The sequence below is a fragment of the Castanea sativa genome, chromosome 6 (assembly GCF_040712315.1).
Source record: "Castanea sativa cultivar Marrone di Chiusa Pesio chromosome 6, ASM4071231v1".
Lineage (NCBI taxonomy): Eukaryota > Viridiplantae > Streptophyta > Magnoliopsida > Fagales > Fagaceae > Castanea > Castanea sativa.
The window spans coordinates 45,398,298-45,416,780 of NC_134018.1; the positions used below are offsets into that span (position 1 = coordinate 45,398,298).

The 18,483-nt window shown below is 40.3% G+C and overlaps 2 protein-coding genes and 1 non-coding gene across 3 annotated transcripts; all 3 read left to right on the forward strand.

Moving 5' to 3' along the window:
* Nucleotides 1-9,113: 9,113 nt before the first annotated feature.
* TRNAD-GUC (transfer RNA aspartic acid (anticodon GUC)) lies at nt 9,114-9,185 on the forward strand. Its single transcript has one exon. It is a non-coding gene; the product is annotated as a tRNA-Asp (tRNA).
* A 2,056-nt stretch (nt 9,186-11,241) lies between these two features.
* Nucleotides 11,242-12,017, forward strand: LOC142638201 (uncharacterized). Its single transcript, XM_075812216.1, has one exon. It carries the CDS (start codon nt 11,381-11,383, stop codon nt 11,900-11,902), a length of 522 nt encoding a protein of 173 aa, XP_075668331.1. The 5' UTR covers nt 11,242-11,380; the 3' UTR covers nt 11,903-12,017.
* Nucleotides 12,018-13,560: 1,543 nt separating this feature from the next.
* On the forward strand, nt 13,561-14,395 carry LOC142638202 (uncharacterized). Its single transcript, XM_075812218.1, has 2 exons — nt 13,561-13,929; nt 14,158-14,395. Exons 1-2 carry the CDS (start codon nt 13,590-13,592, stop codon nt 14,172-14,174), a joined length of 357 nt encoding a protein of 118 aa, XP_075668333.1. The 5' UTR covers nt 13,561-13,589; the 3' UTR covers nt 14,175-14,395.
* Nucleotides 14,396-18,483: the final 4,088 nt, after the last annotated feature.

Genomic DNA, 18,483 nt, shown 5'->3' on the forward strand with positions numbered 1-18,483 from the left:
TGCCATGCAACTGTCCCGATGAGGTGGTCTGCTTTAATAAAGAAGAAAGGCCTTCAGCGCACAAAAGGAAAAGATAAGGGGAAAGAGGGTCACCTTGCTTGATCCCTCGGGTTGGTGTGATATGCCCCATTGGCTCGCCGTTTATGAGGAAAGAATAGGAGGCCGTTTGCACCGTTTCCATGGCCATGGAAACCCATTTTTCAGGCAGACCGATCTTTAGCATAATTTGTTTGAGAAAGTTCCACTCAACTCTATCGTAGGCCTTGCTAATATCCAACTTTACTGCCATATGTCCTATTTTTCCTTTTCGTCTATTTCGCATGCGGCACAACATTTCGTATGCCACCGAGGTATTTTCTGTGATTAGTCTACTAGGGACAAATGCACTCTGGGAGTCAGAGATGACGCTTGGTAGGATTTTCTTTATTCGATTTGCTAATACCTTTGAAACCATGCGGGCAACCACATTTCCCAGGCTAATGGGCCTATATTCGGTGATGTACTCCGGGTTTGGTTTTTTGGGTATAAGCACCACGTGGGAGTGTTGCATCTTCCGCAAGCAATGACCTGAGTGCAACACTAAGAGAACCGCCGAGGTGACGTCCGGCCCTACGATGGGCCAAAACCGTTGGAAGAAGAACGGAGACATTCCATCGGGCCCTAGTGCCTTGGAGGGATGCATTTGAAACAGGGCCACTCGTACCTCATCTCCCGTATATGGTATCAGCAAAGAATGTCTCATCCCATTTGTCACGACACGTTCCACAGAGTTGAGCACTGCCTCCATGTGTGTCGGGTTTGAGGTTGTAAAAAGTCTCTGATGATACTCCTCAATCATTCCTGCAACCTTGTTCCCATTGGTTTGCCATACTCCTGCTTCATCCGTTAGCCCCTCTATGTGGTTCTTCCTCCTCCGCTGACTAGCTCTTAGATGGAAAAACTTAGTATTTTTGTCACCCGTCGGAAGCCCAATAGCGCGAGAGCGCTGCCTCCAAAAAACTCCTTCATCATGCAACAACCCATTCACCTCCTTTCTCACTGAGTTGATACGCTCAAGATTAAGGCCATAGTTTGTAGAGGCCAACTCCTGTAGCTCACTCTGCTTTGCAGTCAACTTGGTGCGTGTATTCCCAAAAGTCTCTCGGCTTCACCTCACCAGGTCTTGTCTGCATCTCTTTATTTTTTCAAACAAGCGAAACATCGGGCTCCCCATTGGTTGGGCTTGTGACCAGGACGTTCGGATGAGCCCCTCGCACGACTCATGCGTGGCCCATTTCTCTTCGAACCTCTGTAACTTCTTCCTTCGGTCTCTCGGGTTACTCTTGGTGTCAGTATGCAAAGTGATGGGGTCGTGGTCCGAATATGAAGCCGTTTCGTGCCAAACCTTTGCCATAGGAAACCTTTCCTTCCATTTCAAGTTCACTAAAGCTCGGTCAAGGCGAAGTTCCACGAATGAGTTGCCAAACCTCCCATTCCGCCAAGTATATGGATAGCCTTGGTAACCTATATCAACCAAGTCACATTGTAGTAGGATGTTTCGAAACTCCTGCATTACCCCAAGCGGTTTGGGCAGCCCGCCACTCTTCTCTGAGGATTGGAGAACTTCGTTGAAGTCCCCGATACACGCCCATGGTAGAGCTGCCCGAGTATGGAGGTTCCTTAGCATGGTCCATGTCTCTTTTTTTCGCTGTTCCTCGGGGTGGCCATACACTCCAGTCAGCCTCCAAGGTTCCTGATGAGAGACAGTAACATGTACATCAATATGGTTGAAAGAAAAAGTTTGTGGGTCTACCGTGATTGTATCCTTCCATAAGAGCGCGACCCCTCCACTTTGGCGAACACTTGAAACTGCTAGCATGGAATGAAAACCAATCTCGTTCTTTATGGGTTCCATTTCCTGTATAGACAGCTTCGTTTCCATTAGAAACAAAACTGTGGGTCCTTTCGATCTCACCAAGTCGGCGAGTACTTGAACTGCACGGCGGTTCCCAAGCCCGCTGCAGTTCCAGCTCATGATGATCATTGGGGTCGGCGGGGCTGGGTCCCAGCCGCCGCCGTTGTAATTGTGATAGAATGAGCCACTTCCATGCTCCTGTGTCGCTTTCCACTTCCACCTGCCTCCTCCTCTATTGAGCCAAAGGCCACTGTATTTTTTCTCTTGTGTCCCTTCTCATCTGATAGGAGTGACTCAGTTATCTCCATGTTGAAGTTTTGTGGTCTTTCTATTTTCGTCCACTTTTTTGGAGTTTCTGAGGGGTTAGGGGACGTTGCATGGTTTTGTACCAGGGGTACATCACCTTGCATGGTTGTCCCTGAAACCTGTTGATCCGTCTTACTTACTTTCGGCCCAAAAGCTGGCTTGCCCCTGTCAGCGTCCTCCTCGTTGGGTTCATTTTGATGGGACAAATCATTTGGTGTGGGGCCCAAGACCTTTTCCCGAGTTTGGCGGTCTCCCCAATTTTCGGGATTCTTTTCCTGGCCTTTTCCATCCGAAGATCCTGTCACCAAAACCAACGAATTTATCCTCGGGCTTTGCGGCGCTGTTGGATGTGAAGTGGGTTCGGCAGTGGGTTGCGTAGGAGGGCTCTTGGATCGCCTGTCCGCTCCGGCCAATCTCCGTCGTCCCCCTGCCCTAAGCCAATCTCCATAGGGTTGTTCTTCATCCGTGGCGCATGGTGTAGTAAGTGTGCATGTTTTTGTCTCATGTCCGAGTCTTCTACATGAAAAACACAGCCCATTGATGCGTTCATACCTGAACTCCACCCATGCCCTCTTACCCTCGGGATAGACCACCGGACCCCTCCGACGTAGCGGTTGGTTGAGAGGTATCTCCACGCGAACCCGGAGGAACCTAGCTCGGTCCGAGGAGAGGGCAGTTTGGTCCACGCTGACCACTCTTCCCAAACCGCTACCTATATCCTCGGCCGCTTTAGCATTAAGCAGGTCGAATGGCAAGTCCCACAATTGGACCCACAGGGAGATGCTAGGGAAGGTGATGTTCTGTGCCGACATGCCCTTCTCCCATCGCCGAACTACTAAGAGGTGGTTGTCGAAGCTCCAAGGGCCATTATCGGCAACCCACCTTAGCTGGCTCTCAAGTTTGAAGCGGAACTGGTACACTCCATTCCCTACGTCAATGATCTTTAAGTCGTTTCCGAGCTTCCAAACAGATCGAAAGAGGTTCTTGGCTGCCTTTTGATTGTACGGCTTATCCGTGAGTAGTCGTCCAAAGAGGCTGAGGGAACATTCTTCTAAAGTCTTCTCGCGGTGGCTTTGTTTGACTACAATATCGGCTTTCTCTTCCTCAATCAACGATATACGTTGAATTCGGTCAAGAAAGTCTGGGTCCATCCTAGTAGTGGTTCATGGACGAGGTTGCAGCCAAGCTGGGTGGGTAGTGGGATGGTTTAGATTGGGTTGGATGGGGATAAGGGTGGTGTGCTCTACTGACAACGGCCCCACTGCCAACGATTCGCACCGTAGTGGGAAAAAAAGAAAAAGAAAACTCGCCCCAGGCGAGAGAGAAGGCTCCTACGCTAACGAGGAGAAGAAGCTGATATGCAGTTCTAAATTGCTTGAAAAGAAAATGCCTTTGCCTGGTGAACCTTTAATATACTGAAGCACCCTATTAGCTACAAGTTGATGAGGTTCCCTAGGTTGTGACAAAAATTGGCTTAATCTATGCACAACATGGGTGATATTTGGTCGAGTTAATGTCAAGTACAACAACCTACCAATTAGTCTTCTATATTGTGCAGGATTAGCAAGGGGGTTTACCTTCATACTTGGATAACCTTAAATTCTGTTCCGTAGGAAATTTTACTGGTTTGTTGCCAATAAAACCTGTATCTTTCAGGATCTCTAAGGCATACTTCCTTTGATTTAAACTGATTCCTTCATCTGTTCTAGCTACTTCAAGTCCCAAAAAATATCTTAGTGAGCTAGGATCTTTCAAACCAAACTTGGCATCAAGTAATTGCTTCAAACTCTTAACACAAGAGGGATTGTTTCCAGTAAGCAATATGTCATCAACATATACTAACAACACTGTAAAGGAAAGACTAGATGCATTTGTAAATAAAGAATTGTCAGATCTTGATTGAACAAACCCCATTTGTAGAATTGTGGTAGAAAACTTCTCAAACCACTGCTTGGATGCTTGCTTAAGGCCATAGAGACTTTTATTTAATTTGCGCACAAGATTCCCCCCCTTGCTGTGAAAACCTGGTGGGAGAGACATATAAACATCTTCAAGCGGATCACCATGGAGGAATGCATTGTTAACATCCATATGATGCAAGAACCACCCTTTCACAACAGCTAAAGAGAGAACAATTCTCACAGAAAGTGATTTAGCAACAGGTGAGAATGTCTTTGAATAATCCAGGCCATGTTGTTAAGTGAATCCTTTGGCAACCAAACGTGCCTTGTACCTTTCAATAGTACCATCAACATGATACTTAATTTTGTACACCCACTTGCAGCCAACTGGAGACTTGCCTGGAGCTAAAGGAGTTAAGGTCCAAGTGTTGTCTTGCTCTAAGGCAGCAATCTCTTTATCCATGGCATCTCTCCATTCAAAGAATTGGACTGCTTGGTTGAAAGAAGCAGGCTCGGAAGGAGTAGAGTCGATTTCCATGACAAAATATTGGAATGCTGAACCAAAATGAGAGTAGCTTAGACTGACTGAAACATCATAAGGCAAACCAGAAGTAGATTTGGTACTGACAGACTTGCAGGAATAGTTTGAGAGATATGCAAGAGGGTTATGAGACCTAGTACGCCTTCTTAAGGTGGTGGTGGGGGGGATGGATAATGAGAGGTTATGAGTCAATGGGAACAGAAGAAAGAGTGTCATCAGAAAGAACAGTTTCTGCAGAATTAGGTGAGTCTAGAGGAACTTCAACAGAATCAATGGAAGGAATGGTAGCTGGGGAAGAAGAATCAACAAAAACTATAGGTAAAGAAATGGAAGATGAAACAGGAGTGGAAGTGGAAATAGGAGTTGTAACAGAATCATGATTACAACTGCTAGAGACACAATGAGGAAAGACAAAACTAACTAGAAAAGAAGTTGAAGTTGTAGCAGAATCAGCAAAAGGGAAAATATCCTCATAAAACTGAACATCTCTAGAGATGAAAACTAAATTAGAGTCAATGTCCAAAACCTTGTAGCCTTTAATACCATGGGGGCAACCTAAGAACACACATTTTCGGCCCTAGGTGCAAACTTGTGCCTGCTATGTGATAGTGTAGAAGCAAAACACAGGCAATCAAAACTCCTTAGATGAGAATAAGAAGGTGGAGAATTAAAAAGGAGTTCATAAGGACTTTTGTTGCCTAGGGATTTAGAAGGAACTCTATTAAGCAAATACACTGCTGTTAAAACATAATCACCCCAATAGCACAATGGTACTTTGGACTAAAATAGCAATGCCCTAGCAACATTGAGTATGTGTTGATGCTTCCTTTCAACAATTGCATTTTGTTGAGGAGTATCAACACAACTCAATTAATGCAAAATGCCATTGGTATGAAAAAAATCTTTAAGATAAAATTCAGTACCATTGTCACTTCTAATGGTCTTGATTGTGGTATTGAATTGAGTTTTAGCCATGATAGCAAATTGAGGAAGTAAAAATTGAGTATCAGACTTTTGCTTGACAAGGTAAACCCAAGTACATCTTGTAAAGTTATCCAAAATTGTTAAAAAGTATTTGAATCCATCTAGAGTACAAGTAGTAAAAGGACCCCATAGGTCACAATGAATTAGCTCAAAAGGCTTATTTGATACATGATTGCTATAGACAAAAGGAAGTCTTTTTTGCTTAGAGAAATGACAAACATCACAATAATTTGGTTTATTGGAAACATTCACATCTAAAATAATTCTTAACAAGGAAAACTTGGAATAAGAAGGGTGACCTAGTCTAGTGTGCCACAATTCTGAAGAAGAACCAGCTTTGATAGTAAGAGCAGTGCGCACAGATGAGTTTTGTAGCAAGTAAAGCTCATTGCACTATTTACCCAGACCAATCATGCTCCATAGAGCAAGGTCTTGGATAAAACAACAATTTCCAAGAAAAATAAGGCAACAATAAAGATTCTTGGTAAGCTTGCTAATAGAAATCAAATTGAAGCTAAAATAAGGGATACACTAAACATTAATAAGAATGAGAGTAGAAGAAATCTGCACAGTGCCTATATGTGTGACCAAGGCCTCTTCTCCATTTGGCAAATAAACACAAGATTGAACCACTGAAGATATAGAAGTGAGTTGAGAAACAGAATGGACCATGTGACCAATTGCTCCAGTGTCAATGGTCTAATCATTAGATTTAAACTCATGTCTATTAACAATTTGGGTAGAAAAAATGGAATGAGACAAATTTGGTGGAAACTAAAAGCGATTACCAGAAAAGTTGGAAGAAGAAGGGGATGAAATAGAGCTAGAGGCAGTGAAAGAAGGTTGAGAAGGCACATGAGGCATAATAGGTGCCATGACTGAGGTAGCCTGATGAGAAGTCTATTTACCATTTCCTAAACCAGATACTGAATGAAGCTTCAATAAGTTAAACAACTGTTCACACTGAGCTTGAGTAATTGGACATTGTGCCAAAGAAGGCTGTTGAATTGACTATAAAGGAGCAGCTCCGAAAGAACCACCAAAGACATTTGTTGTTGTAGAGATGACATCTGGTTGAAGACCAGTTGGAGGTAAAGTGCCATTAACCTGAGAATTGGTTAAGGTTGTGAGAGCATCAAAATTCCCAAAATTACCAGTAACCTAGTTAGCCATAACCTTATTTCCCCCTTTGGGTTTGTTTCCTGGAGAATATCCATGGAGTTTATAGCATTTATCAGCTATATGACCTGTAAGACCACAATAGGTACAAATGGGTCTTTCTTTCTTGGAATGCCCTCCTTCTTTGCCACCATTATGATTCTGAAATTAACCTCTATTGTGATTAACAAACATAGTAGCAGCTACTTCAAGATTGTATCCAGTGTTGCCATGACCAATAGTCCTCGTTTTCTCTTCTTGCTAATCAAGGAGCATACTTTGCTCAGTGAGGGGAATGGCTCAATCAACAAGATTTGACCAATGAGATTGCCATAACTATCATTTAAACCCATCAAGAAACGAAAAACATGTTCCTTGTGCTGGGCATCCAATTGAGAAGCTTTGGATCCATAAGTACAAGCACAAGAACAAACAGTAAAAGGAAGATAATTGGCAAATTCATCCCACAATGTTTTGAACTTGGTGAAGTAGGAACTTACTAAGACTTATCAAAAAAAAAAGTAGGAACTTACTGAGAGAGAACCTTGTGAAAGATGAGAGATCTCTTTCTCAAGCTCAAATAATCGTGGTGTATTACCTTGTAAAAGCCTATCCTTAAGATCAAACCACAAGTCCTTTGCATTATTGATATACATCACACTAGCTTTCAATTCCATACTCAGAGAATTGGTTAGCCAAGAAAGAATAGTAGTATTGCAATGACTCCAAGAATTGAATAAAGGAGAAGAATGATCTGGTTTTGTGATTAAACCATTCACAAATCCGAACTTGTTTCTGGAACTCAAAGCTAAAAACACAGATCTAGCCCAACTCATATAGTTTTCTAGACCTGTGAGAGGCTGGGAGGTGAGAATGAATCCTGGATTTTCATTCGCAGGAAGAAAGTAAGGGTTGTCAACGTATTCATCTACCATTGTTATGCTTGAATTAGGCATAGATTGTGAAGGATTGGTTGTGGAATTAGGTACAAATTGCGAAGAATCAATTGCGGAAGCCATTGAAATGCTTGAAAAGCTTGAAATCAAGAATTTAGGGATTGAAAAACAGAGAGTGAAAATAACTGCTCTGATACCATGTAAAGAAAGAAGATTATAGAGTATGAAGAAAGAAACTCTTGCTATAAAGATTTCATTTCACAAAACTAATTAATTTACAAAGCAATCTCACTATATATACAATTACAGAAAGAAGCTATTGGCACCTAAACTAGAAACTAACTAACAGACTTAGAACTAACTAACTCCCTCTTCTCCTTTCACACATGCTAACTCCTCTCCTTTGCTTTCACACGTGCTGACTTCTTCTTTTTATTACTTGGAGACTTGCTACAAGTCGTATGGCCTTTAATCTCCTGTCGTTTAGTTTTTGCAGCAATCTCAACACTGTGATAACCCAGGTGAAGCAAGACTTCTTAATTCTTATCAAAACTAGTGGTGTGATGCGTATAGTATATATACCAATATGACTTAAAATTCTTCAATTGACAAGAATATTGAGTCAAATCATTTACACTAAAAAATAACTTACAAATAATTGTGTTTCTCTTATTAAAATTCTTCAATTGACAAGAATATTGAGTCAAATCATTTACACTAAAAAATAACTTACAAATAATTGTGTTTCTCTTATTAAAATTCTTCAATTGACAAGAATATTGAGTCAAATCATTTACACTAAAAAATAACTTACAAATAATTGTGTTTCTCTTATATATATAACAGATTTTATTTATAAGCAACAATATCATCTTGGAGAAAAACTTGTTCTAAGTGTGAGTTTGGGACAAGTTAAAAGTTTTAGCTTATTTGCAATTTCAGCTTATTTTTGCTATTATTCATTGGTTCCACTACACTTATTGATTTTATTCATAGGTCTCACTTTACTATTTAGCTAACTTATCTATAGTACTTTCAGCAAAAAATTTTCAATTTCAGCTAAATAACTTGTTCCCAAACGAATGCTAAGAAACAAGAATTCTCTATCATCCAAGCAGCAGAAAAATCATCTATACTAAAACATTTTTTGCTAATTAAAAAAAAAAAAAAAGCCTCATACCGAGTAAATCCTTAACCCTTCCCCCTTTTACAATCTACTTCAACTTATATATCCTTAGACATACCATACATAGCATAAAAATCACACTTGGAAACGTGGACAATTAGCTAGAGCAGAGAGTGCTATAGTGAAATTGATTGCAAAAGAGGGGAAATTGGCAGCATTAAAATTACCTTATGCGTGTTACTGTGTTAGTGTTAATTTCATGTTCAACATATTAGGCAGAAAATGAGTACCCCATCATCCAAACAAAGTCGTTGTAGTATAGTGGTAAGTATTCCCGCCTGTCACGCGGGTGACCCGGGTTCGATCCCCGGCAACGGCGAAAAAATATTTTTTAATTTTTTTTATCCCTTCCGTTTTGTACGAAACGAACTACAAGAACATGACTATGTGAACACATGGCAATAGTATTGTAAACTAGAAACTTCTTACTGGTGCGCAACGAATACTGCCTTTACCGACATCATCTGTCAAATCTCAGCACAGTTGTAAACGTGAACTCCCTGACCCCACACACACCGCAAAGCCTAATACCTGGTGGCCTTCCTCTTCTCCAGCCTTATTTTTCTGGGCTCGTTTATATTGTAAGGGAATGGGCTTGGGTGTGAATGGGTCATGTGCTTTTATTATTATTTATTTTACGTTGAAAAAAAAAAAAAAAAAAAACAGAAGAAGAAGTAAAGTATACATTCTAATTTGTGGAATTATAGAATTTCCTCTAAATGTTTTAAGGTAGCATTTTGTACCATGGTTATTCTTATATGCCATTCCCTAACCTGTTTTTTAATTAATTTTTTTAATAAAAAAATGATAATATAAGTGAGCAAATCACTCAAATAATAAACCATATAAAGGTAACATGATGTTAATCATTCGAAAGTAATAGCTATGTTGAATCAAATAGCAACCACCAAAATGTTTTTTTTAATATTAAATTTTAATTTGACCATGGGACAACAAGATTTAGAAATTGAGCATACAATATAAATTTTGAGAGCATTTTCTCTACATCCTTTGGTGTGCTAAAAGGTTTAGAGTATTGGTTTAAACCAGGGAAGAACCCCCCGGGTAATTTTTTTTAAATACTACTATATATAGGTACTTGTTTTAACAATTTGGTTCAATAAAATTACTTTTTTCCCTTGTAACAATATCATTAATCATTATAAAGACCATAAAAAAATTTATAGATCTCAAATTTAAAAAAAAAATTAACAAACCCAAAACAATAGCACACCAACAAAAATTGTCAATAGCAAAGCTAAATAAATTAAGTCTAATCAACTAATTTTATCCAAAACAAACAATCTACCTCTTAAAAAAATTTTAAACAAAATAATTTTTATCTTACCCATCAGTAGATGCACACATCAAAGACACAAAAAAAAAAAAAAAAAAAAAAAAAAAAAAAAAAAAGTGGCTAAGTAGTCTAAAATAGAGAAGAGAGAGTGAGAAACTATGAAGCGAACATTTTAAGCAATGAATGTCATCAAAAGACAAAAATTGGCATTCACGACAAAATGGAAGATGGGTTTTATTTTCATTTTAATGGATACTATGGTGTTATTCATTGAAAGGAATATGATTGCGATAATTAGAACGGATTCAATCATAAATGATTTCAAATATTTACAAAAACACTAAGTTTCTTCTTCATAAATAATTGCATTGTAATGTATTAAAAAATAATGATTTTTTGTTTTTGTCTTCATTGACAATTTGTTAATATTAAATAAATGTTTATTTAAAGTTTTATAGTATTTTTTATTATATATTTATATCCTCTAACTCCAAGTTTTAGCTCTGTTTCTAGTTTAAATCCCAAATTTCTGCACTACAACTTATAAGATCCTTATCATTGTCAAGTCTCATTTGCTACAAATTGAATAACATCTCCTTCAATGTCTCAATCTCATTTGCTACAAATTAAATAACCTCTCCTTCAATGTCTCCAAGCAGAACAGAATTTGTATTAGAGAAGACGAGGGTTAAAGTAATGCATCCATTGTTGCCCTAGAATGCGACTAGAGTTATGGGTACTTACAATAAATTTTTTTAAATTTTTTGTTTTTTGTTTTATTTTTAATTTTATGGATATTTTCATATTATAATTTAAAAAAAAAATCATAACTAGGTCAATTTTGGGCACTTTAACGGAAAATCACCTCACTTTTATGGTGATGAATGATGATAATGTTAATGAATTTTGAATAGTGTGAATACAAGAATTTATGTATTAATTTAATATTTAGTTTTGGTATTTTATTATTTTTCACATTTAGTATTTTTTTTTTTTTTTTTTGAATCGTGTAAACTTTAGCACTTGTCCAAACTCCAACGCGCTAGTGCCTTTACCGCTAGTCCTACGAAACATCATCAGGCTTGACCTTTTCTTCTTCTCTCCCTTCTTTTCTTTCTTACCGAACACCTACCTCAAATCTCACTGGTCAGTACTGAAAACCTCTCAAAGTTTTCAACTTTACCACAATCCAAACACTTCTCCGATCCAAGTCCAAAATGCCGACCGGCACCAGCATTCACGTCACCGCCTTAGACGGCATAGTAAACGTGAACTCCCTGTTCACCTTAGCCGTATTCATAGGCCTAACCTGGAACCCAAACGACCCGAGCAACAATCTCATCAACGACACAACTTGCACGGCGGGTCCCTCCAAAGCCGAAGACCTCGTGGCCTTCCATGTCTACTCCTTCAGCTCCTTCCTCTTCTCCAGCCTCATCGCTTTGGGCCTCAAACAGGCCATCCGGATCTCCAAAAGCCCAACTTACCACCCGTACGAGTTCATTGCCCGCTCCCACAAGTCCTTCCTCCGGGTCGGGATGTTGGTCTCGGGTGTCGGTTCGTTTTGCGGGTGCGGGTTCCTGATGATGGCTCTGGTTAACGTGGTCCAGATCAAGCTTGGGACTTTGGCTTGTGGGACCTCATCAGCTACCTTTGCAGCCGTGGTTCCTCTTGTCATTTTGGTCCCCATTGCGCTTCTAATTTATGTTTCTATCATTTTGTACGCTTTTACTCGCTAGCTTCTGTTTTGTATTTTAGTTGAATTACTATTAGTATTATCATCTAAACAAATTCACTGCGGTGAAGTAAAATTGTGATCTGTCTAATGAAATTTTTATCTGGGTTATTACTGAATTTCAGATGGTTCCAATTTCTGCTCTTATCTTATGCACAGGTTTTTTTTTTTTTTTGAAGTAACAATGGTAATTTTTGTCAAAATAACTAAATAAGCCAATGAAAGTATGTTAATGAATGGAAATTTGTTGTGAGAGAGTTGTGTGATTATTGAATATATTTGTTAGGCTTTGAAAAATTAATGTAAGGACCGGTGTAGGGAAAACACTTCTTGAAAGTTGATACTTTAGTGACTTGTAAGCAGAAGAAGATTATAATAGCGAAGCCGTTCATGTTTGATACAAATTTACGAGTGTAGAGATAAGTGATCTTCTTCAAGGTTTGGGATTTGGAAGTGTAAGAGGAAATGCAAGGAAGGAATTGAATTGATACATGGTGGAATAAATAATAGGTTGGGATAAGAGTAGGTTATGATCCAAGATAGATGGTGTAAGTTTTCATGAGTAGGAGGTATTAAGGCTTTGTAGGGTTGAGCATTTCTTTGTAGGTTATTTTTTGATATATTCTAAGTAGGACTATAGAGTTAAAATGAACTTATCATCTCCACAATTGTCATCCTCCAAGTACATAGTTTTTTCTTTTTTTTTGGGTACTCAAATACAATGCAAAAATTTATCAAGATGGGAGAACTAATGAGAAGTTGCAGGGAAGCATCTTGAATGCGCTTTAATTTCATTGATGCATGATACCCAATGTATAAGGTGGCACCCTAAACCAATGCTTCATGGTTTATAGGACTATAAGGTTAAAACCAACAAATCATCTTCACCTTTGTCCTCCTCCATGTACTTAGTGGTCCTTTTTTTTTTTTTTTTTTTTCCTTATAAGTCCCTAATTTAGGAAGCTCTTAATCTTGCCAGAGGACCTTATAATGCACTCAAACACCTTTGTTGCAAGGAAAAGATTTATCAAGATGGGAGAACTAAAGGAACTAGTTGCAGGGTGGTATGATACTCAATGTATAAGGTGGTACCCTGAACTAATGCTCCATGGTATAAGCTAAATCATTCCAAAGAAGTGGAGATTTCTGGTGAGCTGAAATTGGTCATAAGGCTATTTAGTATAACATTGTAATTTGCCAATGAGCTCTTGCTCAAATTGCATTTGTTAATATTTTAATAGTAAGATGAAAAGTAAGGTTGTGGGTTCAAGACCCACTAACTTGTATAACATATTAATCTCAAGCAGATATTTTGCTCAAATGTGTTAATCTAGGAAGGCTAGTCTATGGGAGGCTAGAGAGATTCTAGAGCAACAGGGGCTTGGTAGTAGGTAATGTGTACACCATTATCTGTCAGTTGCTCATAAAAAAGCTCTTCTTTGCTTGTTCTCAATAACAAAAAGTAAGTTTGGATGATAGGAAAGACTTCAGCATGCGTTATCTTCATTGGATTCAAGTAGCCAGGTGTTGCTGATCCCATTTCAGGAGTAGGTGCTTCAATAAACAAACAAATCCCATTGCCCTAGTGCTACATCCACTATCTCTTGTGGGTTTGACGTGTAAACACCTTTTGAGCTGCCTATTTCACTATAAAGCCAGTAGGGTTGAAATGTGTTCATTGCACCAGAGAAATGGAAGGTCCAATGAAGCGCATTTGTTGTCTAGTGTTTCTTGTAATCCTAGGAATTGCTGGGTTTGGTGGGGTTTATGGGGCTGGTGAATGTGGGAAATCTTCGCCTGATGCAGAGGCTTGGAAGCTGGCTCCCTGTATATCAGCAGCACAGGATGTGAATGCTCAAGTTTCTGATAGGTGCTGCAGTCAAGTGAAAACAATTGGCCAGAACCCAAGCTGCCTTTGTGCTGCTATGCTTTCTAATACAGCTAAAAGTTCCGGAGTTAAACCAGAGGTTGCGGTGACCATTCCCAAACGATGCAATATTGCCGATCGTCCTGTGGGATACAAGTGTGGAGGTCTGTTAACATATTATTAGAATTTGTTTATTCACCCTTTCTTTATGCCTCTTTAACAAGTTGTCTCATGTATTGGCATATGCATAATTTTTTCCACAGCATTACATGGTTTTAGAGTTTATAAATTATGAGAAAGAGGATGCATATATCTGATGCATGAGATAATTTTTATACTTTGACAGGTGAAATGATTTTTTTTTCTTCCCTAAAATGAATTCTATTTTGCAGCTTATACATTGCCTTGAAGACTGAAGTTCCCGAGTCATTGTGCCTGCGCATGTGAAGTAGATGCAGATTGTATGGTAGTTATTAATAGTGTGCTTAGATTGTATGTTAGTTATTACCAGTATGCTGAGATTGTAACCTTCCAGCTGCTTCATCTATCTAAATCATCTTCCTGTGACATCTAGACACTTGAATAACAATAATAGTAATAAAAATAAATAATAACTTGTTGGTTCTTGCTCTTTGGTGTTTTTTTTTTTTTTAAAATTTTTAAATTTCATTTTTAAAAATATATATATTTTTATTATCTTAAGGAGCTTGCTCTGGGTTCTGACCCTCTAAAAACTAAAAAGGGGAGTCCAGTCTTTGAATGTTGAATCACTGGACTGTTAAAGGCTTTCGAACTATATCTCATAACAGAAATGCTCCATCTATATAATTAGCTCGATCGCGGCTGGCGGTGCCTCCGCTGCATCTCCATTTAGTGGAACTTCCTGACTCTTGCTCTCGTATTGGCTTGTATGCTTGTAGGGGATGACAAATTGACAATCGTTTGTGGAATGGCAGATTTAGTGTTCAAATAAGACCAAATCTACCGAATGCCCAACAACCCTTTTAGATTGAAATTATGTAAAAGAAAAAAACAAGTAAATATGTTCTTTTATTGAGTTTTGACGTTTCTTAAAGTTGTAATTAAAGATCAAATTGAAAATACAAAGTTTGCTTAAGTAAAGCTTAAGGAAAGTGCATTTTTAGCATATGTCTTGATAGTTGATATAGGAGTCTTGATACTTTAGGCCATAATTTCTATCTCCTCAATAGCAAGCTTGATACCTTTCGATAGCAGTCTTGATACCTCCATGATAGATCGAGATTCGCATTTCAGCAAAAATCAGCAACACTAAAAAGCCTATAACTTGTCTATTTCAAGGCTGATTTGAGATCCGTTTGAACCGGTATTTAAAAGACGTTATAAGTTATTTTATGGAAGGTTTTTTAGAGAGAGAAACACTTTGTTTGTGCAGTTAGGGTTTTTGTAACCAAGTTCTCTTAATTTCACCATGTCGGAGAGTTTAAAAGTAAATTTGAAGTTCATTTGGTAAAGAAGCTAAAACTGTGGGGAGTAAAAGGACCCAGGTGGGTATATGGGCCTTTGGACTGTAGCATGGAGGGCCGACCTGCTCCAGAATTAAACTCTACGAATTGGCCCATACGCAAAGGATCCGAGGACACGTCCGAGGGTAAGTTTCTCCTCGGATAGGCCCAGGAGAACTCAAAACTTCATTATGAAGGTCAAGGCACAACTCTGGAAAGACTAATGGTTAAAGGGGGACACCCTGAACCTCCTAGATGCACCAGTGTTAAAGAAAATATCAAGAGCAAAGGCTGCTACCTCCGCATTAAAGACTCTGCACCTACCTCCCCGGCCGCATTAATGGGGAAGTGACCCCTGAACAGTAAAGCTGAAACTTCCGGTCATTATTCAAAGGCACTTAGAGAAGAAATATCTAGAGGGGAGGGGGTTTTGAGCAACACGTGGATAAAGTGTCAGGAAAAGAGGTATTTAAGGGGGGAAAAGGCCAAAGAAAAAAAAAAGGATCGGTAATTAAGAAAGAAATTAAGAACAGTAGTCCTCGGATCACGTCCGAGAAGGTCTATTGGCAATTATTATTCATCATTTACAAGTGTTTGTACATCAAAGCCTGTTATCAAGTTCTTAATACCCTCAATCTAGATTTCTAGCCCATGCTCTACAAATTTCATTGTTTGAGGCTCATTGGGCCTGAGCCCATAACTTTCCTTGGGTCCAGGTGCAATTGTGCACTTACAATTGGCACCGTCTGTGGGAATCTAGTCTAGAAGGAGTTGGGATACTATGGCAGGCCTGGGTTCTCACCATGCGGAGTCACAGGGATCACAACCGGAGGATCTTTTCGAGCGTCTTGAGCGTCGAAGGGATCGTGAGGGAAGTGTCCATACAGAATAATCCATCTCGGCCTGCATTGGGAACGATTAATGTTATCTTCGCTGCACCTGGCAGGACTGGCTCAGGTCCCACTAGGGTGATGGCGGTTTTCCATTCTCAGGCCGAGGAACCAGGCTGCAGGCCGAAGAGGTTGAAGTTGACCTTACCCGTCTTGGGATTTTCGGAGGAAGATAAGGTTGGTACCATTCAACCCCATGACGATGCTCTTGTGGTCACTCTTAGGATAGGGAGTTATGATGTCAAGAGAGTTATGATTGATCAGGGCAGCGGTGCAGATATCATGTACCCTGATTTATTTAAGGGGTTAAGGCTGAAGTTGGAAGATCTTACTCCTTATGACTCGCCACTCATAAGCTTCGAAGGAAGGGCCGTTGTGCCGAAGGGACAGATTCGTTTGCCCGTCCAATTCGGCTTAGAAACGGTTGAGGTGGATTTCATTGTGGTCGACGCATACTCCCCATATACAGCCATCCTCGCCAGGCCGTGGCTGCACGCTCTGGGAGCTGTCTCCTCTACCTTGCATGTTAAGGTTAAATTTCCCTCGGGGGAGTATGTTGAGGAGATCCTCGGCAGCCAATTAGTGGCCAGGCAATGCATATCGACCGCAGTGCTTCATCAGTCAGAAGCCGAATTATCAGCTTTGCTCATCCAAGAGTCATAGCAATTAACAGCTCTGGATGCACCTGGAGTGGTGACAGGAGATGAGACTGTTTGTGAGGAGTTAGAGAAGTTTTTAATAGCAGATGACCCAGAGAGGTTCTTCCAGGTCGGCATACGCTTACCGCACCAGGAGAAGATGGAGTTGTTGGAATTTCTGAAAGACAATATCGATGTTTTTGCGTGGGATCCTTATGAGGCTCCGGGTGTAGATCCGAGCTTCATTTGTCATCGTTTGAACGTCAACTCAGCCATTGTCCCGAGAAGGCAGCCACCTCGGCGTTCCTCCAAAGAACATACCGAGGCTGTGAAGGAAGAGGTGCTCAAACTCAAGAGGGCCAGTGCTATTAAAGAAGTTTTCTACCCCGAGTGGTTGGCGCATACGGTTGTGGTTAAAAAGAAGAATGGAACGTGGAGAGTATGTGTGGACTTTACGGATTTAAACAAGGCCTACCCCAAGGATTCATTCCCAATGCCACGTATTGATCAATTGGTGGATGCCACTGTCGGACATCCTCGAATGAGTTTTTTGGATGCCTTCCAAGGTTACCATCAGATCCCATTAGCATTAGAGGATCAAGAGAAGACTGCTTTTATTACTCCAACAGGGAACTACCATTATAAGGTCATGCCATTCGGGTTGAAGAATGCTGGGGCTACCTATCAAAGAATGATGACCAGAATGTTTGAACAGCAACTAGGGAAGACCATTGAGGTATATGTGGATGATATGGTGGTGAAGAGTAAAACAATACCTTCACACGTGAAAGATCTGGCCGACACCTTTCAGGTGCTAAGAAAGTACAAGCTGCGCCTTAACGCCTCAAAGTGCTCTTTTGGCGTGGGGTCCGGAAAGTTCTTAGGATACATGATTACTCACAGAGGCATAGAGGTGAACCTAGCGCAGGTTAGGGCTATTCAGGATTTGCAGCCGCCTCGGAACCCAAAAGAGATCCAGAAATTGACCGGAATGATTGCTGCATTGAATAGGTTTATCTCTCAGTCAGCCGACCGATGTCATCCTTTCTTCCAATTGTTGAATAAGTGGAAAAGGTTTCAATGGACTGAGGATTGCGTGTTAGCCTTCCAACAGCTTAAGCAATATCTTTCTCGGCCACCCATTCTGTCTCGCCCCGAGGCGGACAAGGTCTTGTTTGCTTATCTGGCAGTGGCCGTCCACGCAGTCAGCCTGGTTCTTATAAGGAATGAAAGTAGGGTGCAACGACCGGTCTACTATGTTAGTAAGTCTTTGAATGAGGTTGAGGTACGCTATCTGCTCTTGGAGAAAGCGCTTCTGGCTATAGTTCACGCCACGCGCAAGCTTCCTCATTATTTCCAATCTCACACTGTAGTGGTTCTGACCCAATTACCTCTCAAGGCGGTGTTACGCAGCGCCGATTACTATGGTAGGGTGGCAAAGTGGGGAACCATTTTAGGAGCTTTTGACGTTAAATACAAGCCTCGCACCTCGGTGAAGGGCCAGGTCCTCGCTGACTTGGTGGCAGAGTTTACTGAACCATTGCTAGAAGAAACTCTAAAAGAAGCACACATGGATGGAAAGTCAGTTGGTGTGATCACAGCCGCAGTGCCTTCGACTTGGAAAATGTATGTGGATGGGGCAGCTAATCAGAGAGGGTCTGGTGTCGGACTTGTTCTGATATCCCCTGAGGGAACAATCTTCGAAA

What these genes read in the sequence shown, in the direction of transcription:
- LOC142638201 (XM_075812216.1), top strand. Translation starts at nt 11,381, where the DNA reads ATGCCGACCGGCACCAGCATTCACGTCACCGCCTTAGACGGCATAGTA.
- LOC142638202 (XM_075812218.1), top strand. Translation starts at nt 13,590, where the DNA reads ATGGAAGGTCCAATGAAGCGCATTTGTTGTCTAGTGTTTCTTGTAATC.